General features: G+C 40.1%; 1 protein-coding gene across 2 annotated transcripts; it reads left to right on the forward strand.

Annotated features, from left to right (window-relative positions):
- The first annotated feature begins 357 nt into the window (after positions 1-357).
- LOC131227983 (PHD finger protein ALFIN-LIKE 4-like) lies at positions 358-27,066 on the forward strand. Of its 2 annotated transcripts, XM_058223795.1 has the most exons (6): positions 361-799; positions 924-956; positions 3,065-3,293; positions 25,241-25,376; positions 26,201-26,269; positions 26,590-27,066. In XM_058223795.1, exons 1-6 carry the CDS (start codon positions 700-702, stop codon positions 26,854-26,856), a joined length of 834 nt encoding a protein of 277 aa, XP_058079778.1. In that variant the 5' UTR covers positions 361-699; the 3' UTR covers positions 26,857-27,066. The 2 variants fall into 2 exon arrangements, with proteins under 2 accessions (XP_058079779.1, XP_058079778.1); XM_058223796.1 differs by lacking the exon at positions 26,201-26,269 and having other exon boundaries at positions 358-799.

Consider the following 27,066-nt stretch of genomic DNA (forward strand, 5'->3'; position numbering starts at 1 on the left):
CATCTTTTCTGCCGACGTGACACACTTTTAGATCATCAGTAACATGCGAACGACAGGCCACCTTATAAAGATCATATTTCTCGGAAAAAATAATAATCTTCTCATTCGGTAGGGCCAAAAATCTATGTTGAATCAAACCATCGGTTGTATGTTGATTACTACATTGTGGCCCAAATTATGAGTTTTCGGGGACGATTGTCATATCAAATGATATTCGTAGTGGGACCTACTGATTTAACGGTATTGATTTTATACATGGTGGGGAGAAGATGGTACGGTACTACAAGTTGTGGTACGTTGCCCTCGGGTACAAAAAGTGCGCCGGAGCGCACATTAGCCCCTCAGCTCTTCCTCCGCCCTCTACATAATCCGCTCACGGACTCTTCCTTCTCTCATAAATTCAGTTAATCCGTCCATTTCAATCCCATTCAAATCCGCCCGAGCTCTTCTTCCTTTTTACTTCTCTCTCTCTCTCTCTCTCTGGTCAAACGTTTTTCCCTTTCCCTCCTTTCAAAACAACAAAACCCCAACTCTCTCTCTCTCTCTCTCTCTCTCTCTGTGAAATGCCGTTTTCTCGCTCCTTTTCTCCAAATTCCCCCAAATCTCCCAAACAATAAGCAAATCCCATCCCTATACATACTCTCTCCCTCCCTCTCTCTCTCTCTATATATATATATATATATATCTGTCCAGAGAGCCATGGACCCAGGATCTGGACCGTACAATCCTCGAACGGTTGATGAAGTCTTCAGGGATTTCAAGGGCAGGAGAGCTGGCATGATCAAAGCCCTAACTACCGGTACTCTTTCCGCCTTTTGAAATCTTCTCATCATTCCTTTTTTCGAAAATTATTTATTTATTTATTTATATATACGTGCAAATGTTTTTAATTAACGGTGTTGAAAAAAATGCCTTTCTTGCAGACGTGGAAGAATTTTACCAGCAGTGCGATCCAGGTTAGGGTTTTAATCCCTTTCCCTTTTTTAATTTTGTTTTCTTTTTTGTAATTTTTATTAATTATTATGATATTATCTGCATGCTTTATTTTTGGGTTGATTTCTGTATTTTCTCGGCGGACGGATGCGACAGGCTACAAAGCTTTGTGTCCTCAATTGTAACCATACACGTGGCGGCCACAGCAGCTGATATTCATCCAGTGGACCCCACTGTGGATGGTCAATGGCCCAAAAGTGACATTGATGGATGCCCCGTGCATTTTAAAAAAATAAAATAAAATTATTGGTGCATGTGGACCGCCTGTTGCTTTCCTTCTTTAGGCCACTCCATCAGGTTGATTTTCCAGTTCAGATGAACGTTCTGGATTCAGTACGTGTCATTGACTGACAATATTACTTTTTCTTGTCTTTTTGAACTATGTTGTAGGTTTGGATGTGGTAGAACTTTTGGTCAGAGAATAGAGATGCTCTTTGTGTTGCATTGGGCTTTTGTATTCCAATTTATATGCTATAGATTGCGTACCAATGGTAGTTGGTTTCCACCCATAGGTTCATGTGGTTGCGAATGGATTTCCATCTAATCCCATTTTCAACATGTGCAGAGATTTCCATCCATTATGAATGGATGGGTGGAGCCGTTGATACACGTTCTCCCGTATGCCAATAGGAATGTGTTCCTTTTCCTGGCATTTTCTATGTCCACTGGTTTCTGTTTCTATGAATTCGATTTTCATCTCATTTTCTAAAGCCTTAGTCCAAATACGTGTGGTTGGCTGCGCGAATCCTGTTCAGCCTTTCTACTTTATCAAGGACCATATCCTCAGTAAACCGTAGCTCATCAAGTCTTCTTTCACAACCTTCACCCACATACTTTCGGTCCTTCCCTTGCTCTTTTCGAGCTTTCAACTTGAACCAACTTACTCCTAATGGTGCAGTTCTTGATCTCTGATACACACAGCCAAACCATCTGTCCACTTTTCCTCATCTTACTACCTATTGGGGCTACTTACTAAATTCCCTTGAATGTGTTCATTTCTAATCTTATCCTTGTCTTACCGCTAGTGCTCATTGTAGTTGGATTGTTGGTGTAGGCTGACCACCTCACCATGTCTGGACTTGGGGCTTTCAAATTCCAATTTGAAATCCAAGATGACTGAAAGATATTGGTGTATGCCAACTCTCAGTCTGCCCCAACTTCTGTTTTAAATGTTAGGACATGATCTGGTGCCTTATCTTTTCGCTGTTTCTTTTTATGTGAGTCGAGTGTTTATAATGTTGGCTCGAGCAATTTTGTAGTGTGTTTATATTACAATTTACTTCAAGTAATGTGCTGTGTGAATAGTTCTGTGCTATGATGTGGAGTTCTGTGTTTTTGAGAAGTGGAATATTTAGTTGCATCAGTGATGGAATATGTGAAGTCAGCAGTTGTGTTGCACTGATTCTTCTAAAAGGGCAAAGCACCCATTTTGTGAAGTCATTCAGATCCTGCTACTCCCAGGATTCTTCTAATGGAGTGAACTACCTATCTCTATTTCATTTGGTTTCTGGCGTTTTCTGGATTCTGAAACGACCATCTCTAGCTCTTTCCACTCATTTATATTTAAATTTCAATCTATGTTCACATCACCAATTTATGTTCCATCCTTTCCAATAAAATAAGTTTTATATGGAAATTGTGAGTCTACGACATCACGATTATTAACCCATTAAAGCCCCTGTTTCAAAGGTCACTGTTATTTTATGAAAATATTATCTTTGTATAACTGGAATGTATAATGCTGAATCCTTTAAACCTTCTATATGGGGTTCACTGAAACAAGCATGGGCAGTCATACAACTTAGGTCTTACACTGGATATACTGTTGTGGTTAGCATGCCACAATGACTTATTTTATCACCTCATAGCTTATAAAGCTTTTAACATGAATTCTTTCCTTTTTTTTTTGTGGGGGGGGGGGGGGGGGGGGGGTTTATTTTAAATGAAAAGTTCTGCACTCTCTGTTCCGTTTTGGTCTTTGGTTTTGTATGGTTGTTGTTGGTATTTGTTGTACATTAATAATGCTGTGATTTTGGAATGTGGTAGTTAAGCAGTATGCTACACCTTGCAGAGAAGGAAAATTTGTGTCTGTATGGATTTCCCAATGAGCAATGGGAAGTTAATTTACCTGCCGAAGAGGTCCCTCCGGAGCTCCCTGAGCCTGCTTTGGGCATTAACTTTGCTAGGGATGGGATGCAAGAAAAAGACTGGTTGTCTTTGGTGGCTGTCCACAGTGATGCATGGTTACTTGCCGTGGCCTTTTACTTTGGCGCTAGGTTTGGATTCGACAAAAACGACAGGTGATTTTTTGACCTATTTTTCCTTGCAATGTGACTTCTGTTTATTAAAGGTTTATTTGATTGGATGCTTCTTTTGGACCTTGCCTTACCGGTTTGGTTGTGAATGTATACTAATTGAATTTATCCAGTCATCTCTCTAACTCCATGCATATATTGCCTTCTGTCTTTTGGGTTTTCTTTTGGATTGTTTTACAGATGACAACCCTGTTGTCGCTTTTTCTAATCTGATGCATGTTCTGTCAATTGCTTGTGCAGCAGGGTTGTTCATTATTTTTCTTACCCCATCGTAGTGAATTATGGATGACCTGGCTTTTGGTTCTTCATTCATGTGTTTTGGTTTCTCTGATGATGGAAAATTGATAGAATGGAGAATGTGCATTGCACCATGTCAAGTTCACATGGAGTGAATTCTATTACTCTATTCTTTTTCATGCCCGTTGAAACTTATGAAGGTCAAGAGGATAGATAACTGTCTTTGAGTACCTGTCATTTTGGGTGCTTGTTTGTGTACTGCCCTACCTTATTTGTTTAGAAGTTAGATAAATATTTTCGTCCCTTGCATTTTACTGTGTGAACCAAGATTTTGAAAGGTTGCAATGTAGCTGAAGTTGTTTTTCTTTATCATTTGTAGTACTGGAGCTTGTATATCCTTCCATCCAGTGAGTTGAGAAACACATCATGTTTGGGTGATGGGGACATCTCGCGCACACACACGCCCCCCTACGCACGTACGCAAAGAGGATGAGGGCCCCACCATTGATCTGGATCGATGACGACGTTCAGGGAGGGCCTCCTAGTTAGAGGACTGTGTTTTGGTTCCTTGGAGTGGATCCGATTATCATGTGGATCCCACCATTGGATCTTATGATCGTGACTCACTTCCCTAGATGATCTAGGGACTTTGAGTTTTGCTTATTATCGTTATTAGGAACATCATGAACGATTTAGATTGCTTTGATTAGTTGTTATTTTTGTTACTTCATCTCTAAGTAATAGTGTGCACATATGGCGCAGCTTTTAGGGTATAAGGTTTTTTTATAAATAGGCAACCCTTTGTAGGTTTTTTTGGAAATTGAAGATTATTAATAAAATTTTGCGTTTTCCTGCTTCTCTAGTTCTTTGAGTTGTGGAAATCTAATTAGGTGCGAAACCTTCTATTCTTCGAAGGGCTAGTTACTGTGGTGCGAAGCGACATTCATCCCAAATCGCCCCCTCCTCTTATCCTTTATATTCATCATCTTCCATAGCCATCCACTTTTCAAATTCACCTTTATTTTGCAGCCAATCCTTCTCTATAGCAAATTTTCAGAATCAGGCCCTGCAAGAGGGCTGAAACTTCGGCGGAGCACTGTGCTCAAACCAGTCATTCGATTGCCTTGAAACTTGGTCTGTGGGTGGCTCATCCCTGGCCGACCAACCCCTAGTTGGCCCTTTTTGGGTTCGTGGGCCCCACACATGTGCGGGCAACAATCCACGCATGTGCTTCAGGCCAGCCTGCTGTCCACACGTGTTGACTGATTACATGTTCTCTCTCTCTCTCTCTCTTCTCTTTCACTCCTCTATCACCTTATTTCTCTAACCCTAACCATAAATAATCCTAAATTCCAAGTCTTATTTCACTTTTTTGCAAACCTTAGGTTTTTCCGAGTTGAAACATGTGAATTCCTTGGATTGGGAAGTAATCCTTTGCTTGTGTGGATGAATCTATTCTCCTTTGAATATTGTTTGGTCTATAATTTTAATTGATTCAGCCCTAACATGTGTAGGCTTGGACCCTCATAGATTCCTCTTGTTGAATGCTTGACTTTATGTGGGATGTGGAATTTTTGTGATTGTTCTAAAATTAGTGTGATCTAAAGCCTAAAATCTTGCGTATCATATTTAATTTTCATGTCCTGCATCACTGGGTTTGAGCTATATATTTATTGGATGGTGTGACACGTTGATGTTCTCCTCCTTGAATGGGATTGGAGTTGTGCACTTATATCTCGGATTTGTTGATACCAAAGGAGAAGTATGGTGTTGATTGATCTCAGAGAAGTAGAGAAAATGCCAGAAAAAGCACATAGTTCTCTAGAAGGGCTAGTAGATAGCAGAAAGTAAAGCAATGAATTAGCAACCTCAAGCACAAATTCCTGAGAAAGAGTGGAGGAAATTAGATGATTTACTCGAGAACTTCCATTAGTCATTGAAGAGAGGTGAAGAGAGGTCCCACATGCTTGTTTTCAATGGACCACAATCCCTCCAAGAGTGGCGAACCTCAACTCCAAAGAAAATAACCAAGACACCCAATATGCACGAATGAAGATATTTACATTGAAGCTTAAATCGTAGAGATTTCTTAACTCATATTCTATCTAATCCAAACAGCATTCTAAAAATAACTTACCATAGCTATTCTTATTGTGACTAAAGCTAGTGTTTTAAATAGCTATGTTATGTAGTGTGTAGCTTACGCTACGTAGCCTATTTAGCCTTAATGTTACATTTTTCTATTTTCAAAAAATTACTTAATCTTTTCAATGCTTTTAGTAAAATAATATAGGTAACAATATTAAATCAGTTCTGTTTTGCTCTTTCTTTACCTACAAATTTAATCATTGCACTTTCTTATTACTTTAGGTTGTGTTTGGTTGCACCAAATATTATGAAATTTAACAAAATTTCATTATTAATCTGTCTAATTTGGTGTAGAATATCATGAAATTTGTGCAACCAAGCGCATCCTTCATTAAAAATCTAAAAGTAGCATGTAGCTTATGCTACACGTTATGCAGCTTACACCTCATGCTTTAGAGGGGTGAACACTATGCTACACGCTATTCGCTATTTAAAACAATGACTAAAACTACAATAAAATCGTTTTGAATTAGTTTGCATAGGTTACCCATAAAAATAAGAAAATACTTATACCCCCCTTAACTTGTTATTAACTTCAAAAACGGCCTTGGTGTTCCATCCTTTAGAATCGGCTTTCAAAAGCCCAGTTTGAAGCAATGGTTTGTTCTGATTGCATCACTGTAGAAGATGTTTCAAGGTCTTTGGGAAAAAAGGTTCTCTTTCACCTTTTGTTCTGAAAGTTCCGTAGAAGTGTTCAAATTGCCTGGCATTATCTACATTTATTCACAAAATGTTTGTTTGTTTCTTTTTTGTTTTTCAAATATCTGGAAATACGAAGTAATCTCTTTCTGAGCAATCAATAAATTTTTATTAAAAGAACGATGAAGCAAGGCAAATACACCACAAGAGCAACCGAAACAACATTACCAAGCCACCAAAAAAGGAAAAGAAACAACAATGAAGCTAAACTCACCAAACCCAAACACTGAATTTCACTCCAGTAGATTAAACGAACCGGAGATTCTAAGCTTCATTGTCTTGCTTAGTGATCTACAATTTGCATTTGGACACTGGATTTTTCATGCATTTAGACGACCAGATTGGTACAATTTGCACTTCCATCCAGTGATCTACTTTGGTCAGATTCACACTTCCAATATTGTGTCTATTCTGGTCAGATTTACAGACCTATGGGATGGTCTGATTGGGACAGGTTCATATGTCCAGATTTGGACAAATTTACAAGTCATCTTAGGGTCCAGATTGGAACAGATTTACAAGTTATTTTATGTCTATCAAATGGCAAAATTTGGACAGATTAGTGTCCAAAATCTAGGCAGTTTGGTGTGCTCTATTGGTGTCCAAAGTGGACAGATTGGGATGTCCAATCAACAGATCAAAATGGACAGATTGGTAGGTCCATTAGACGGTCCAAAATGGATAGATCTGTAGGTCCATTTGACTGTCCAGATTGGTCTGGTTTGAGGGTTCATTTCATGGTCCAGGATAGATTTTGATGTCCATTATACGGTCTGTTTTGGACAGATTTGGACTGCTAATCAAGGGTACCATATGCATAAAATAATTAAAATAAATGCATATTAAAATGGCCAGATTTACAGAATAAATAATAGATTTAAAATGAAAAGAAATTTTTTGTGCAACAAAGAAACATGCGAAGGGGTTATTTGATAAAACACGCAAGTTGTGCGTCTCTCTCCTCTCCCTTCCTTTCTCTCTCCCTCTCTTGTCGTCTTGGGCATGAGTGATATGGGTGGGGAGAGCCCCTTCATTTATAGAGGGAATGGGAGAGTAGTCCAAGGGAGGGAATTGGGGGACCACATGGTATACATAGTAAAAAGAGATGGCAATGGTAATGGATTTGGGGGTGTGTTGGGTGAGAGAGGGAGCATGGGGAGGAGTTTAAGGGAGAGTGAGGGGTGTGTGGAGCAAGGTGTTATGCAAGGTGTTCTGTAACGGTAACGGTGGCCGTAACGACCACCACCGTTACCTTTATGACACCTTTACAATACGGGTTGTAACGGCTATTACGGCCCCCGTAACGGTGTTACGGTCTCTTTTTTAAATGAAAAAAATATACTGAAAAACATGTATTTGTCCCACAATGTTGATTAAAAAGTATGGAAACTCTGTGTCTACCCCATAACAGACAATTATGGTGCTGTTATGGTCTTTATAGGGGACAAAGAAACTCTGATCCCGTTACGCCTAACGGTTGCTACCGTTACCTTTACGTAACAGCCTTTACGGCACACCATGGTGTGGAGCGGGTGTGGCACACATGTGTGACATGCGTGTGGGAGTTCACTCAGTGTGGTGCTTATGTGTGTGGTGCACACGAGATGCACATGTGTGTGAGTACATATGTGAAGTACACATGAAATGTACATTGCTCATGTTGGATGGATGGATGTATGGTTAGATACGTGGATGGGTGATCAAATGGATGGATGGATTTTATGTATGCATGCGTGAAAGGTACACAGGAAAAAAAATTGGACTACAAAATTTTAGGGTCACTATAGTAGGGTTGCTGTTTTCATGGTCAAAATGTTGGAAACTCGGATGTATGTACTTATTTGTTTGAAAGTAACCCAGACTCACTTGTGATGGCCTTTTACTATGGAATACTGAGTACATAGATGGCTGATTGTGTCATTTATGCAATTTTGTGGTTTCCGATCAATCGCCTAACCTTCTTTTCCAAAATCTAGAGCTTTTACTAAGTAATTTGTGATGGATTTTAGGTTCTCTTTTTTCGTTGGTTCTCATTTTCACATAATAGGCTAGAATATCATTTTCCATGTGAAGCAACTTTTTGGATTCATGCTAGGAAGGTCAACTAGTGAGGCTATTTTCCTACTTAGCTGGTGGAGAAATATAGGGAGAGGAGAATCTCACCACATGATCTTTATTGACTTGGAGAAAGTATATGACGGGGTCCCTAAGAGCTAATCATGAATGAAAAAAGGGGTCTCAAGATGATACATTGAACTGATTAAGGATATGTATGTGGTGACTACTAGTCGAGAGACAAGTGATTTCCATTACTGTTGGCTTAATACCGGGGTTGGCACTAAGCCTCTTTATTTTTGCATTAGTTATGGATGAGTTAATTCGGCATTTACAAAAAGAGGTTCCTTGGTGTATGGTGTTTGTAGATGACAGTGTGGCACATGTTGTTTGTAGTTGACATAGTTTTAATTGACGAGATGAGGGAGTATGCAAATGTAAAAAAGCTAGAACTATGTAGGGATGCTTTAGAGTATAAATGTTTAAAATTAGTTAGACTAGAATAGAGCACATGGAATGCAATTTTAGTAACAATAGGAGTGGAAATGAGGAATCTGTTAAGATTTCTGACCTAGAGGTACCCCCAAAATGACCATTTTTGGCATCTTTGGTTGACAATCAGAAGAGTGGAGAAATTGAGAAGGATGTTGATCCTAGAACTAGAACTAGGTGGATGAAGTGGAGACGTGCCTCTGGAGTCTTATGCAATCACCACATAGTCGATTAAACTGAAGAGAATTTTGTAGGACAACTATAAAACCAGCCATGCATTATGGGCAATGTTGGGAAATCAAGGAGCAACATGTTTATAGGATGAGCATATGGCTGAAATGAGGATGTTGAGATGAGTGAGTGGCAAGTGAATTAGAAATGAATGCATTTGAGGGAGCTTAGGGGTAGCACCAATAGGTAATAAGATGAGGGAAAATAGACTTTAGATGGTTTGGCCATGTGCAATGGAGACTATGAACTGCATTGGTTATGAGTGAGTGGGTTCTAGTTGAAGGCTCTAAAAGAGCAAGGGAGGGCTTAGATGGATGTGGGTGGAGGTAGTAAGAAAAGGATTTGATGACCTATGGTTTAGCTGAGGATATCGTCCTTGATAGAGAGTAGATTGGCGGAACAAGATTCGTGTACCCGACCCCATATAGTTGGCATTAGGCTTTAAATGATGATTGAGAGCCAAGTTTTTACTTGTCCAAAAACATCCAAGCCGTTAAAGATCATTGGGTGCAAAAATCAGGAAGACCTGTTCATATTCTTTGCTGGAGAGACCAATGGACAGTTGAGGGAGGTCTCAATTTATTTAGTGAATCAAACACAACGAGAAACTAAACTTGGTATGAACTAATGCATGTGTAAGCTCTCCCTAGTATTAGAAAATATGAAAACTGGGACATGATCAAAATTTGTGTTCTATCGTACCACATCAAGATTACGTGCATTGGTAGCTTTTGGAATATATGTTAGGTAGGATGGATTTTGGGGTCTGTTGGAGGTTTTGGAAGAAGGAATGAACAACATCAATGAAATTCTCCTCAAGTTACATGGTCATGCCCCAGACTCGGTAACCGGACTCATAAAGAACCTGATAGCCGGTTCTGATCGCAATAACCTCCGTAGTACCCCATTCTCGGCTTCTGAGGCAGGTTTCGATCCTGGGATCTCACAAGGAGGATTTCCATAACCATATAACCATTTCAATGCGAGCATACCCAAGATCTCAACAAGTATATCTGAGAATAACAAAGACACATCACAAAATCCACTAAGAATTTGAACTTTTACAAGTTTTCATAATGTCCAAAAGGACATACATAAGATAATAGAAGAAGGAAAGAAAAGTCTGCAACACCGGGGTCCTCAAGCTCAACTCTAATCCAAGCTCTGCCACTACGACGCCTGCCTAGGATCACCTGCACGCATCAATCGTGCATAAGCTTATAGAAGATTAGATGGTGGTAAAAGTGTGTGACAATAGTGCGTAGAAGAATAATAGGAGGTACAGGAAGGGTAACATGCTCAATGACAATATCACTAGCCTTAACTAAGGCTTGCCATGAATATGATATAATGAGTACTGGGCGCCTTACCAAGGCGATGCATAAAGAGGCTTATACAACCAATGCGAATGCGATACAAAGTGATGCCAATGCTCATATCCAATCCACATATCAAGTATATTTCCAATCATAAGGAAATCACTGAGGTCCATTACATTGTTGGATGATTGCCGCTTTACAGACCCCACACAGTCAAACGAGCGTACGAGACCTCACTACCCGCTTATGGACAGCCAATCGCCAGTAAGGCCTGTCGGTAGCGGACCTATTTACGAGCTGGTCAGACTCAGCCTAGCAATGCCTCCTTACATCAGGCGAGTAAGGCCACACCCCTACCCAACCGACTACACGACAGTGGGAGTCGCGGCCTAACGGTAAAAGACCCTCGTGCGCTCATAGATTCTGCCCGGTCACGGCGTTGGAGCAGATCCTTAGTACTATGGAAGTTTTGAAAATTTCACCCATGGGCATCCTATACACCCGGTATGCTCAAGTAATATTTCCGGTGTCCATCCACGAATGTCCTTGTGGAGGCAAGGCCCTGATGAAGCAAGGGCGGTATCATCATGAAATGCGATGCGAATGCATGAGTCACACATACAGATCATGCACTAGTTTCAGGCACTCAATGTGCACAAGGGAAAAAACTCCATCCCTCAATGACCACCACACAATGCAATTAATTCACACAGATGATGCATATGGTTCACGATGATGTAAGTGCGCTACCTGTAGAATATATTCCTCCTTCCCAAGGAGGGACAAGGTCTAGATATATAGACAGGTACTGTAAGGAGAAGTGAAGCCCTTTAGTGGAGGCCCAATACTTTGGGATGACTCACAAGCTAAGATAGTCATAAAGCCTCAAGGAGGAAACGGTCCTAACAAGGTCCAAGGTGGGCCTTCAACCACTTATGAGGATCCTATGGGCCTACCTTAGGGCCACCAAGGAGGACATCCAACCTCAACTGGGTTCCAAAAGGTAGCCCGCTACGCATATAAAGTAAAGTCCAAGGCCCAAGCAATCCACGGCCTAGTGGGCCATACACTAAGCCCAATACATAGGCAACATGGGGGCCCTCAAGCAAAGTTTGGGCCCAACCATAAAGATCATGGGTCCACTCGTTTTGGTGGGCCTAATAGGCAGCCCATTATTCCAATATATGGGTGATCCTTATATTTAAAACAAGTAAGTTGGGCCTTACATCTCGGCCCAAGTATGAGTTTATTTTAATGGGCAAGCAAGAGCCCAACTACTCGAGTATTCGGCCCATAAAACCCATCGCAATGGCATGATAATATAGGCCCCAAAGGTCCAATGGGCCTATCAAAAAGTTTCAAGGCAATGGGCTTAAGAAAGCCCAACAAATAATTAGAAGACTAGTCCAATAAAAGCCCAATTGTAATGGGCCTTAAATATGCACTAATTAAGCCTAAAATATAATTAAAGATAGGGCAAGATATGTGTAACAATGTCCCCAAATTTGGTGGACCATGCTGCCCAAAACATTCATTTATGGGTAGCAACCATGGGCCTATTGCTGAAATTCCAGCCCACCCACAATTTGACATTGCTGGAAATTCAGAAATTAGTTAATTTATATGTTTATTTTAGTTCCTGGTGACCCATACATGTCACAGGGGCGTTCATTAGATGAAGGGAGTGGATTTAACACATAAATCAGATGGGCCATGCTGCTGGACTAATGTCCAGTAGCAGCCCATCTAGTCCAGCAGCAGCCCAATGGGCTGGGTGTCCCATGGTGGGCAGCCTTATGGGCCTGGGTTATCGGCCCAAAACTCACCCAGATGGACCAACCCCCCCCCCCCCCCCCCAAAAAAAATAAAAATAAATGGAAACTACAGAGGGAGGTGGCTATGTATATGGACCAAGATTGAATGAAAGGTGGGACAACAAAACTCATCAAGGTGGGCCCACAAGGTGGCTTGGACGGCCAGCCAAGGCTTGACGCCCCGGCCTGGGCGTCCCAACCTGGTAGGCCACTCCAGGTCGCACCACGGACAGTACAGGGGCCTGTTGGCCCTGAAATTTTACAGGTTGGTACTTCCATGGGTGGGCTACACCTCCACAAAATTTTGCGATTTTTGGATAACTAGAAATATTTTAATTAATTCAAAGAAAATAGTCTGTCCAGAAAATCTGTCTGACCTGGACGTCCCAACGTGGTGGGCTTGTCCAGCCCTTGCCACAGCGTGCACAAGGGTTGGTAGGTGGGTCCTACTATGGGTGGACCACTTCACAAAATTTCGTGATTTTTAGATGATCAGAAGTATTTTAATTAAATTAAGGAATACAATCTGTCCAGAAATTCTGCTAAGTGCAGAATTCTGGATAGACCATGATTAAGCACCCAATGGGGTGGGCCCTGGATGTCCAAAAATTGGGGAAATTGAATTTAAACCTTCCCTCATATATGTAGTACAAGGTGGGGTCCACCAAAGTGGCCCACCTGATCAGGAACTATTTTAAAATTTTGAATTTCCAAATTACACCTTGCTGGAATTTCAGCAGAAAACTTAGCAAGTACCCATATTGGCCCACCCTTTTGGGGACCCAAATGAGGTCAATTGGGACTGGATTTTGGCATGCTTATAGGTGGGATACATATATTCAAAAATCATATTTCATTTGATATAAAATTCCCTTCTAAAAGCCCCCAAATTCTGGCCTCAAGTTGACCCAAAATCTGTTCAGACAGATTTAGACAGCAACATGTACTTGAAAGAAATTAAATATAGACATCATTTAAGAAGGGATTTAACCTCCAAAAATCATGTTGTGGACCACCCCAGTGGGCCCCACAAATATCCAGACCTTCCACATCACCAAAAACCCTTTGCATGTGCCCCATTTAGGTGGATTTGGGGTCACATGTCTAAGGATGGACCACCATGGACGTCCAAACTCCATGGATGGTCTGGATTTTTTGTTGGCCCACAAGGTAGGCCACACATACATGATCAGAATGCTATCATCGGAAAAATAAAGGAAAGAAGAGAGGAAGACGATCCGGCCATATGGAAAAGGGCTCCGCCACTATTGAGCCATCCCACGCTTTAGATTTCCTCGTTTGGTTTTTATTTTAATCACACACAGGGTTCTCCATCAGTTCTTTTACATTGATTATTATTGGAAGAATAAGTGGGTGCAGCCCTCCTTTCGAAGGGATCTGCGAAGCCACAGATCCCAATTCACCCCCATCTTCCATCATCTTTTTTTCTATCTTCCCCACATGCATGGCCTATAATAAAAATGTGAGCCCCCATCATGTCGAGCTGGGACACACATGCGGCCGGGCTCACACGCACGTCCGTTTGGGCCATTACATCTTTTATCCTCTCATAGTCATTTTTCATGAATCCTAACCCCAAATTACATGATCCCTAATCGATATGGAGATGCAACAATCCTGACATGTCCCGCATAGATTCCTCTTTAATTGAATGTTTGGATTTTCATGTGGGATATGGAATGTTAGGATCTAAGCCTGACATCTTGCATATCATATTTAATTTTCCAGACATGCATGCACAAGGTGGACCATTTGGCCACACCTATGGGAACGCGTGGGATCTCCACCACTGATTGGTGGGTCCTACACTTCCATCATGAAGAAAAGAAAAGATCTACACTATAGAAATCAGATTTACATCCTATAGAAGCACCCACCTCTTGGATTTTCAAACTTCTACAAGCACTATGCTCCTCAAGCTTCAAGGGCCAAAGATCAATGGTCAAGATGATGTTTCAAGGGTGAGATGGAGGGGTAAAGAGGGAGAAAATGGGCTGAAAAATGGTGGAAATGGTGGGATGTCCCAACCTCTTGCAATGGGAAAGGAAGGAATGAAATGAAAGAGAGAAGAGAAAGGAAAGTTGTAGAGAAGTAATGATCGGTTGTAAGGCCTAGGGAAGAAAAGGTCATGATGTGCTTTTGGGATAGAAAGTGAAATGATGGCTTGCTAGGGAAGAAAACCCATAATTGCTAGGCTAGGCCCTAGGGTCTAGGGCTATAGGGTAGGTAGCTAGGCTAGCTAGGTAGCCTTTATGGGAGAAGGTGCACTAGGGTGGGCTCCATGGAAAAACGTGTACACCCTACTAGGTGGGTCCCACAAACATGATCAAAGGCTCGAAATGATGCGCGCTTACAACTTATGATTTACAACTTGGATGGACGCACGAGACGTGGCATCGGAACCGCGGCGACGATGCGACAAGATGGCATAGGTCTCGGGTCAATCTGAGTCGGGTCTACGTGACCAGGCTCAAGGATGATCGCAAACGCTATCCGCGGGTTGTCGGGATTGGACCGGTAGGACCGCGGGCCCACAAGAAATGAAATGCATACTCACACGCACACGTGCACATGCAGAAACTCGGGTTGGGTCTTACAATCCTCATCAACAAAGAAATTTCGTCCTCGAAATTGGTAAAACCGAAGTAACAAAAATGTATAAACATCATCATCATATACATATATATATATATCTCAATCATTCATCACAAGAGAAGGCAATACAAGCAATGCAAGCAATCAATCAACGAACAAATGGGGATAACGCTCTCTAATCTCGGCCTCGCGCTCTCAAGACACCTCGGCCTCCGAATGATGACCCCATTGTACCTTCACCAAGGGAATGACCTTGGTCCTGAGGACCTGTTCCTTTCGATCTAGAATACGAATCGGTAGCAACCATGGGCCTATTTTCTTCTTTCTCTTTCATTTCATTCCTTCCTTTCCCATTGCAAGAGGTTGGGACATCCCACCATTTCCACCATTTTCTAGCCCATTTTCTCCCTCTTTACCCTTCCATCTCACCCTTGAAATACCATCTTGACCATTGATCTTTGGTCCTTGAAGCTTGAGGAGCATAGTGCTTGTAGAATTTTGAAGATCCAAGAGGTGGGTGCTTCTATAGGATGTAAATCTGATTTCTATAGTGTAGATTTTTTCTTTTCTTCATGAGGGAGGTGTAGGACCTGCCAATCAATGGTGGAGATCCCACACGTTCCCATAGGTGTGGCCGAATGGTCCACCTTGTGCATGCATGTCTCATGCATGGGGTCTTCCTCTATGGATCCCCATCATGGTGGTTTTCTTTGATTTCATGGCATGATGGGTCATCTAGACCCTAGATTCATGGTGGGAATGGGATCCCAACCATCCATTTTGTTTATAGGCCATGCATGTGCTAGATCCATGTGTAATAGTTATCAATGTATGATGTGTGGTGTGATTGATCTTGGGAGGGCTCAATAGTGGCAGAGCCCTTTTCCGTATGGCCGGATCGTCTTTCTCTTTCTTCTTTCCTTTATTTTTCTGATGATAGCATTCTGATCATGTATGTGTGGCCTACCTTGTGGACCAACAAAAAATCCAGACCATTTATAGAGGTTGGACGTCCATGGTGGTCCATCCTTAGACGTGTGACCCCAAATCCACCTAAATGGGGCACATGCAAGGGGTTTTTGGTGATGTGGAAGGTCTGGATATTTGTGGGGCCCAGTGGGGTGGTCCACAACATGATTTTTGGAGGTTAAATCCCTTCTTAAATAATGTCTATATTTAATTTCTTTCAAGTACATGTTGCTGTCCAAATCTGTCTGAACAGATTTTGGGCCAACTTGAGACCAGAATTTGGGGCTTTTAGTGGGGAATTTTATACTAAATGAAATATGATTTTTGAAGATGTGTATTCCACCTATAAGCATGCCAAATTCCATCCCCAATTGACCTCATTTGGGTCCCCAAAAGGGTGGGCCAATATGGGCACTTGCTGAGTTTTCTGCTGAAATTCCAGCAAGGTTATAATTTGGAAATTCAAAATTTTAAAATAGTTCTTGATCAAAATTTTTTGTTCTCATCACAATTATGAGGATTTGTAGTTCTTTCAATATGTAAGGAAAGAGAGGAAGGCTTGATTGGGGGGCTTCTAGTGGACTGTGCTGAGTTCCAAATTTCCCATTTGTGTTTGTGGGTGACATTTGTATTTGGCATGGCACGTGCAATGCATGTGGAGAGTGGAAGTCTGCAAGACATGGAGAGAGGGGAGGAGTGATTTAAAAAGGGGAATTAATACTCTAGTAAAGTATGTTATTTGATAGGGGATGCTGGGAGATCATTTTTTTTTTAAACGCAATGATTTTATTAAGAAGAAGCCAAAACGGCTCAAGAATATAAAGAATTACAAGGCTGCCCAATAGGAAGAAGAGAGGATAGTTTTCGAAACTTGAGAGATCAAAGCCCAATCCAAAACATTAGAGAGAACCCATCTAAACACATCCACGAGCATCCCACTAATATTATGAAGGCATCGATTATTCATCTACCCCTAAAGAGCCCATAGGTCCTAAGCCACACCATTATCTGAAACTGAATAACGGTTGGCAATAGAGATGCCCCCCCTTAGGGATAGATTGGCAAGTCTCAGGAAATCGACACGAAGGGCCTTATCACCCAACCACACATCATCCTAGAATTTGATTATTTTTTCATTACCCAACAAGTAGCCTACCCTTGAATTGGCTCCTTGGCTTGGATATTCCTTTCCATAATGTCGTCGCCCTATACAAAGTAGTCCTTTGTCCACCATTTCCCCTCCCTAACAACATGATTCCTAGATACAACTTTCTTCCACAAACTGCCCACCTTTGAAGCAAAATGCCAATGCCATTTACCCAAGAGGGCATCATTCATCGCTTCCAACCTTCTAATGCTCGCACCCCCGTCACCAAAAGGCTTGCAAACGTCTTCCCACTTCAATTGTTGGATGTGGGTCCTTTTAAATGACCAACATCGTCTATATGATGGGCCTAAAATAGCTCTCATATTGAAGTATTTTAGCCTTATGATTATTTAAAGGTTATGGGGACCGTCCACATTCAAAGGAAAAAAAGTTACTTGATGAAATGGATAAAATATCCAAATCAAGGAGATTTTATTTTTTTGCATATGCCCCATCTAAGTTGAGACCTGCCATATAGGCGGTTTGGATTATTGGAAGTTGATCACAGATTCAAAGGCTAAAAGTTCTAGAGTCTATTGCAATATGTTGTGATGGATTCGTAATTCTACCAAACCTTGGTTTGGTGTGGGTTCATCAGTCTACTCAATAGTTTCTTGCTGGCTACTCACATTAGAATTGTAAATTAAAAGAAATGCCCTGTTCTAATGGAGTGGTTAATGATATTGTTGATTGCAGACACCCTCAAATTACCTAAATGCCGTTACTGTTGATGGTGTGGGTTTGGGCTACATGCAATTGTGTTACTCTCCTCATAATTTTAAGTTGACACAAATACCTCTATTCCAATGGAGTTGGTAAAATAAACATTGTTGATTGCTAAGCATGTGTCCGGCTTCAAGTTACCTAAATACCCTTACCTTTGCTTCAAAGCTCTTACTGTGTCCTTTGAAAATCCAAAGTTTGACTCTCCTAAAACTAATTGCGTGGGAAAAATTGCCCCTCGCTACTTGCATTATATACAATAGAGACTAGTGTCTTAGGAATAGAAAATCAACATTTTCCAAAGTTTGATAATTATGCCTATTTGTGTTATTATGTCGTGAGTTTAATCCCACGTTGGTTTTGGTCGCTGTTTTAAAATATTCTAATATCTATTTCTAACTTTCATTATATGCTGTGGAGTTCTCTCAATACCTATAATTTTGGTAAAGATCCCCAGATATGCAAGTTCATCATAGCCATGATGCCCTGGTACGACATGGATGTGCCACAACCGGAGCCTGACATTTATATGGGTTTTACACATAATGTAGGATTGGATATGACGTGATATAGATAGTTTTCATGTATTTGGGTATGGTATCAATGAAGGCTCATTTGGCTAAAGCAAGCTATAGTTCAACATCTAGGGACCTCCATTATTTAGTTTACGGGGTGCATTATGTTATCTCTTCATTTTGACAAGAGAGACTCGCTCACTCATAGAGAGAGTTTTTAGGGTTTAAGTTGATATGTTAATTTTATAATCGGGTTTAAGTTGATATGTTAATTATATAATCTATATATATGATACTTTAAATTGATGATTTCCGACAACTTTGAAAAGTAATTCTTTTCATGTCCTTAGTTTAGACTTTTTGGAAAATCTTTTTAGACTTCTATCAATCCTATGCTCTTGATAATGTTACTCTTTAATTTGTAGTCAATTTTTTTTTTTTTTGAAAGGCAATCATTAATGTCATGAAACTATTTACAGATAATTACAAAACAGGCCAAAAAATAGGAAAAGGAAATTTAGAATCTACAATATTTATAGAGATTTCTCACACCTGAAAAGTGAGAAAAAGCTGTTCCACAACTCTTTTGCAAAAGCGCAGTGTAGAAAAAGATGGTCCAGGGATTCCTCAGCTTTCTCGCCCATGATGCACACATTTGTAAGTGGCAAATTCCTTCGGCAAAGGTTACCACGGTTAGCTCTTTATTGTTCCCGACTAACCAATCTAGGACGGCAAACTTGGGAGGAGCCCCATAGTTCCAAACATGAGAAGTGTGGTGAGGCAAGGATTCCATAGAGGAGCCATTGAATTACTTGTATAGAGATTTCATGGAACATCGGCTAGATTTCTCCTTGAACCATATCATGGTATCATTGACCCCCGCCATGGGCTTTGCGGTTCGGAGTAACCTTAAGAGGTTAATGAGGTCTTTGGCTTCTTCATCCAAGAGGTTCCTGTGACATGGTAGAGCCCATATTGGTTCATTTCCTACTATCGAGAAGCATTGTGCGACTATCATCTTTGTTGAAGAAGAGATTTATGCCAACCGTGGAAAGGCCTCCTGCAATGGTTTATCACCAAATCCGGTGTCTTCCCAAAAAAATGAATCCTTTCACTGTTTCTCAATGAGAAAGCCATCCCCGCCGATAATTTGCTTTTTAGTCGAGCAACTGATTTCAATAAATTTGAGGTTCTATAAAGTGATGAAGCCCAGGTCCACAATCCCCCTACTTGAAAGTCCATATTTTCTCCCAAAGGTTTCTTTTCATAAAGAATCGACATATGATCTGTACCTCCATAGCCATTTATCAAGGAGAGCTTCATTTGTCAAATCCAAAGGCCTTAGGCTGGTGCCTCCTTCATCTCGAGGTTTGCATACATCCACCCCTTTCATCAAATGGAATTTATGATTGTCGGATGCTCCTTGCCATAAGAAGTCCCTTTTAAGTTTTTCCAATTTGTCTAACACCAATTTCGGGCAATGTAATAAAAACATAAGATAGACTGGAAGGTTGGACATTGCTGCCTTGATTAACGTTACTCTACCACCCATGGAGAGATGCTTATTTTTCCAACTTTAGAACTTCTTTCTACTCTTTTGATTACTTCATCTAATAATTGTTTTGCCAGCTTGCCTATGCATAGTGGGAGACTGATATATGAAGAAGGGAATGATGCCTGCTAGGTTCAATGGACAGGTTTTATCTGGTGAAATAGCACATTTCAAGCACTCTTTAACCTCTTGGATGGCCATCTAGTGCAAACTAAGTACAGCTCGGTGGCCGACATGTTGTCTCTTCTTTTTAAAGACCAACCCTGAGAAGCTCACTTTTAGCAATGTTCATCTTTAACTCAAAGCTGCTTCAAAGCATGTGATTACTTTCCTCAAATTGCTGACCTTTTCTTTAGATGCGTCATAGAAAAACATCGTGTCATCTACATATTGAGGATGCAATAATTGAAAATTTGATTCATCTATATTGAAGCCTTCGATTAAATTGGCCGAAGCACTCTTTTACACCAATCTGCTTACAGCCTCCACTACAAACCACGAATAAGTAGGGAGAGAGTGGTCGCTTGTCTCAAACCCCTCAATGCCGAGAAGTAGCCTTTTGGGGAGCTGTTTACCAAGATCAAGAATGTAGTCGATTGCACACATGCAAATCCTGTTTCGCCATTTCTACCCACATCCCAGCTGCCTCAACATACTCTAAAATTTCCCAGTCCACACGATCAAATGCTTTTTCTATATTGAGCTTGTAGATGACCTCTTTCTTACCTGACCGATGCCGGACATCTAAACATTCATGGGCGACTAGAGAAATGTCCATTATTTGTCTACCTTCCATGAGCGCCCCTTGAGGTTTGGATATCACTTTCGATGTCACTATTTTTAGTCAAGTTTTTCATCTTAAAGTTTAGGTAATGACCACATCAAAACCTTTGTAGTAATCAGTGTTTTAAATAGTGATAGTGTGTTGCGTGGCATTCAATCCTCCGCTACGTGTAGCGTAAGCTACACGATTCTTCTATTTTTTTGGATGTAAAAATAGGAAAAATATAATAAGTAAAAGATGATTCGTTTTTTCAAGTATAAGTGTGTTCAAACAAGTTATTAATTATCATTTATCAAAAGCCAATCTGCATATATATCAAATAAAATCATTATCACATTAACAACTTTCTAAGCAAACCACGTTAATTAATAATGTCTAATTGAAACCGCAAGTCACAAGTATGAAAAGAAATGAAAATCCTACAAGTTGAGAGTATAGTACAAAATATAAAATACAATTATCATCTAAAAAAACTTGTGACGCTATGCGCACGCTATATACATTGCGTATATGCTACGACCCCGTATAGTGCATGCTACAGGGGATTTATGCTATTTGCTAAGGCTAGCGTTGTAGCTACGCTCTACAGACGCTATTTAAAACACTGGTAGTAATATATATATATATATATTCTACAATTATCTATTTATGATGTTGAATGATTATAAAGTCACGAATCATCATCATCTAAGCCATATCCCAACTAATTGGGGTCAGCTCCCCGGATCCTGTTCTGCCATTCCACTCTGTTACGAGTCATATCACCTGATCATATGACTATCTGATCATATTCTTAAAAAAAAAAAAGATTTTGTGCATTTTATCTCAGACATTGAGATTTTTCTATATTTGTCTAGAAAAGATAATAAAGATCCTATAATTTCACACTTCTAAAAAAAACCCTATGAATTTTCCAACTTGCAATTTACAATTTTACTCTTGTGATTTTACAATCCGATTTTTCTATATTTGTCTAGAAAAGATAATAAAAATCCTATAATTTCACACTTCTAAAAAAAGCCCTATGAATTTTCTGACTTGCAATTTACAATTTTACTCTTGTGATTTTACAATCCGATTCAACTTTCAAAACATTGGTTGTATGTATGTAGGTGGCGAAGGCTTTAACCAGCCATTCGGGTTGCACCTGGGGGCTTCGATTTTGTATAATGCCCAACCCTTTTTATTAAAATATTTGTTGGGTACTTTTGTTTTTGATTTCTTAAAACATTACATCACATGTCACATTGATGCTAAGTTGTATCTTGTAATTTGTCAGACGCATTGGACATTGCACGCAGTTGAATTTCAAAGATTAATTTTACCATTAGGAACTACTACTACCGGATTTGGGCATCATTGAAGGAATTATTTCATGCATTTGTGGTATGCATTATGTACTTTACAATTGCCTTCGTTGGTAATTGTGATGTACTATTGCTCTCCTAGTGTAAGTTTGATGATGATAAGCTCAATAACTAGGCTTTCAATTGTCTCTATATTTACTTCGGCTAGCTGTATAACTCATGAAAATATTTCTTTTTGCCACTTCTCTGCCGTGCTTAGGCCTTCCAGGTCTTATGAAGAAAGTGGAGAATGGCTGCTAAATATGAAAATTTCTAAGGGCATTTATTCATTGAAATCAGAGCACAGAAGACATTTTTCGAACTGTAATTGATTTTCACATACAAGCAAGGTGGACAATATTTGTAATGGTTACCATAATATCCGGCCCGAAAGCCAAATATGAATCGGTCGGCATAAGCCGATGGTTTATTTATTTATTTTATTTATTTTTTAATTTTATTTATTTTAAGAAAAGAAAATGCAAGGGATAAAATTGACAAAATGTCTAATATTGATATTTATGGCGTTTCTAAGATTTTTTTTTTTTGCATGTATTCTTCTACTTTCGGCATATTTCTCACCAAGTTTTTTCCCAAACTAGTGTCTCCGAATCTTATCTGGAAAAATAGACTTTGATTCAGCTTTGTTGCTCAAATCTAGTAGGAAATAGTTGAAACCAAAACCCCTAATAAATCCTTCTCACATGCATGTGTGCGGGCGCACACACAAAATGAGCTTCTATGTCTGTATTGGCCCCATTGTTGTGTATTGGGGAAAAAAATTGGCCGATTCAGCAGGAATTCTGGGACGCTTAATACACACTGTATCGGCCAAAATTTTGAATGATGTGTACAACCACAGCTTTTCCCCGTCTTATTTGGATGGTTGGTTGTTGGAGATCAAGCGACACCACCCAAAACTGAAAATGTTTCCTTAAACTCGTACGTATTAGTTGCATGGGTTATTCTCTATGTGAATGTGTTGGAACAATTGGCAAAAGCTTCCACCACTGTGGTAGATGTCGTTTGGCAGGTCAAATTTATCATGGATACCATGTGTTTGTGGGTAACACCTGATAAGCCATCAGCCCTTCAACAACCCTAAGGTTCATTCCTTTGAAATAGTGAATGTGAATCGATAGAAGCTGAATCTTTTTCTTTTTTCTTATCTTCTTCTTCTTCTTCTTAAATCATTAGGTTTTACAAGTTCACAAGGGAACTTTGCCTTTCAAAAGTTTTCCATGTTGGACACATGTCAGATGCACACCAACAGAGATGTTTGGAAAAAATCATTAGTTATCTTTCTTTTTATTGTTTTTAGTACAATTAGTGCATTTTATTGATCCTGATATGTTCTTCTATGTTTTATGCTTTCATGAACTAATTTATATGGAATAATATATCTTTGTGTAGTCGTGAGGTTTGCTAGCTCCACATCTTGTTCTTCTATGTTTTATGCTTTCATGAACTAATTTATATGGAATAATATATCTTTGTGTAGTCGTGAGGTTTGCTAGCTCCACATCTGCCCTCTAGGTATGCACTGTTACATGCAGATGTGTTCCAACCTGGAAAATATGCAGGACACCTGACCACTGCTTAAGGTGGCCCTGAGATTATGATGGTCCAATCAACTGGCATGCCACGTGTACATTTAATGTGGACTGTTGGTAAGTTTTATAATCTGTCCATTCTTTTTATTGGTAGAACACCTGACCACTGCTTAAGGTGGCCCTGAGATTATGATGGTCCAATTTCGGCCCTTTTTTGAAAATTCAAAAAGAATGACATCATATGATGTGTTAATCATAGTAGAACATGTACATTTAATGTGGACTGTTGATTCTTTTGCTGTTTTAATAATGTGGTAAGTTTTATAATCTGTCCATTCTTTTTATTGGGTGTAGCCTTCCCTCCTAGTTGGAAAATTCGAAAAATCATTTTTTAATGATTCTTTTGCTGTTTTAATGATGTCATATGATGTGTTAATCATAGTAGAACATGTTAATGTGCATTTTACATATTTGGGGTGTCATTTTATATATTTTTTTATATTTTTTTTCTATTTACGCATGAATTTTGGCCCTCAAAAATAATTGCAAACACCTAAATGTAAGATATTTTCATATTACATTCATTCTAATATATCTATCATTGATAGCAGATAGTTAGAAAATTAAATATATGAATTTTGTAGTCAAATTCAGGTTATCTGGTTCATAAATTCATCAGACAGTCCGATACAACTTCTCACCAAAGAGTGGACCGTTACACCACCATAAACATGTTCCAATTTATAAATGAATGCATATTTGGAATGCTTAGAATATTCCGGATTTAATCCATATTTTTCATATTTTTTTGACAAAAAAATAATAATAATAATTTGCGCCGTTACACCCCCGTATCGCCGTTACGCCCCGTATCCGTATCGGTTTTGGAGGTCACCGTTACGCCAACCGATACCGATATATCCAGTGCACTTGCCAGGTTGGCATGTCTGCTGTGTGTGTGGGTGTTAGTGGAGAGGGTGTCTGGTGCTGGCAACAATTATAACTGTATGAATGTGTCTGTCCGTTGGGTTTTCTTTGGTCTCCATGTTTAATACCTTGTGTCTTTGCCTAAGTTATGTAGGTTTTACATTGTAATCTCTCACTCCTGCATTTAGTAGAGTCATCCACCTGTAAATGAGACTTCATATTTTCAAGGTGAGATATCTTCGGGAGCATGGGCTACCCATCTGTCTAGGTTCACAGAATAGAATGCAGACATTTGAAAAAGTTGAAGAGTATATATTTTTTGAACAATAAAAGTTAGAAGAATATTGGAGGGTGAAAGATGCATAAACCAATGTTTTGAAACGTGGCCAGAAACCCAACCCGTTCTTGTAGGCAGTTCGGCCCAACCAGTCAGATCCGTGCCCACCTGTTTCAGCTAAAAATTTTCTTCACAAAAAATCATTGAATTACAGCGAAATAGTAAGCAGACTTTCTTCATCTAAAAGTCAGATCTGGCCCAATCATCGTGTTTCTTTTATAGAATACACAATCTTTTCTATCATATATGATCAATGTGCAAGCATTTGTTGATTTGTATTTCCTTGTTTAATAGCAAACTGTTAGAATTTGTTTTCTGTAGGTGTCATGCTTTCTCGAATTTCTACTAATTTAGAGCAGAGAAAATTGATTTTATCTCACTAGTGGTTGAACTTTGGTAGAGATAGTAGTTGGTGATTACGGTTTTTGTTGTCTAGCCAGTAAAATATCTGTGGTATTCGTGATGCAGGAGGCGTCTCTTTGGTATGATAAATGATCTCCCGACAATATTTGAGGTTGTGACAGGAACTGCAAAGAAGCAAGCGAAGGAGAAGTCGTCAACCACAAATCATAGCAGCAACAAATCCAAGCCAAATTCAAAAGGGGTAAGCAGCACTTCTTCAACTGTTCTTTTGAGCTGTGCAAGTAGCAAGGATTTTGCATTGGCGTGGCCTACTCTTTGGTCTGCCTTCTTCACCGGAGTCAGAGCAATGCAGAAAACACTTGCTTAGAAAAAAAAAGATCGGTACTTTGTGAGAACCATTGTCCTTGGCTTTCCATTGGTGGAAGGCACAGTCCACCCGAGCTGGCCTTTTCCTTGGAGAGGATACGGGAACCGTTGAGTAGTACATGGGTTTTTCCCTTTTAGGAAGGTTACACAAATGGTGTATCACAGGTGTGACTGGGAAAACTCCACCCAGTCATGTGGCTGTTTGTGAAACTAGCCACCTAGGCCTCATTTATGACTTACCATTATCTCTAAGGGTGTTCATGGGTTGGGCCAGTTCATGGGGTGTTTGAGCTTGGCTTGTCACCGGTGTATTTGGACCCAGGCTCCTTGGCCAATGGGTTGGTTCAGGTGGTTAAGGCTGATCAGTTATCAGGCTGGTCTAGGGTCAAGGTCATTTAGTCTGTTCTGCCAAGTCAGGCAGGGTTAGGTTCGAGCCGTGTATCTATTCTATGTATGATGCAAGAAGCAGAGGGCAAATTTTTTACTGCAATGAATTTTTGGGTGAGAGAAAACTTGCCTTGAGAGGACATGAGAAGGGTATTAGAGAAAAGGGTATTTGGGTTATTCAGACAGTTACGACCTACTACATGTATACTTGGAAAATGTGGCCCAAATTTACATAAAAAATCATTATTTTCATGTTTTATACATTTTTTCCTCCTTGTCTTTTTACCCATTTTCTTTTAAAACATGTAAAAGGCCCTCTTCGAAGAGGGAGGAAAGGAAGGAGACTTGTCACAACCTGATTCTACGCTCACACTCAAAAAGGTAAAATTATTAAATTATTGGACTATTGTATGCTTTTTATTGGTGCATTTACCATGGTACACATTAAGGTAGAAGACAAAAATACTCTTAACATTATCTCGATAGTGTATACCTTGTACAAGTTCTCACTTACCAATTTCATGATATGGATTACTTTTATTGGTGCTCATTGATGGGAAATGGTACACATTGATGCATTTACCATAGGGGCCTCGTGGTCTTTTCAATACCATACAAATAGTTCTTTATCACTGCGTAATAACCTGCCCCCTTGTTTGTGTTGCCTGTTTTGATTTTCTGATTTATGCCACAACAAGCAGCGGGGCTCCGAATCTCAGGTCAAATATATGAAGGGGACACAGCAGAAGGAAGAAGAGGAGGGGCTGGATGAGGAAGATGAAGAGGAGCATGGCGAGACCTTGTGTGGGGCCTGTGGGGAGAACTATGCATCAGACGAGTTCTGGATCTGCTGTGACATCTGCGAGAAGTGGTTCCACGGCAAGTGCGTGAAGATCACCCCGGCGAGGGCAGAGCATATCAAGCAGTACAAGTGCCCAAATTGCAGCAACAAGAGGGCCCGCCCTTGATGGGCTGGGGCCCCAAGGGGTGGTGGAGCCCCTTTTGTATTTGTGGACTGCTAACTGTCTAGTTTTCGGTTCGTGTTTAGTGGGTGTGGTGGGTCAGGTTTGTGCTTTTCTTGCCTTTGGCCGTGCTGGGCGCATATGAATGTATGAATGCTTTCGGCTTTTGAAAAATCTCCCGTTGGGGGAGAGTACAACTTCTGTAGGTTCGGTTCA

This window comes from Magnolia sinica, chromosome 15, assembly GCF_029962835.1.
Source record: "Magnolia sinica isolate HGM2019 chromosome 15, MsV1, whole genome shotgun sequence".
NCBI lineage: Eukaryota > Viridiplantae > Streptophyta > Magnoliopsida > Magnoliales > Magnoliaceae > Magnolia > Magnolia sinica.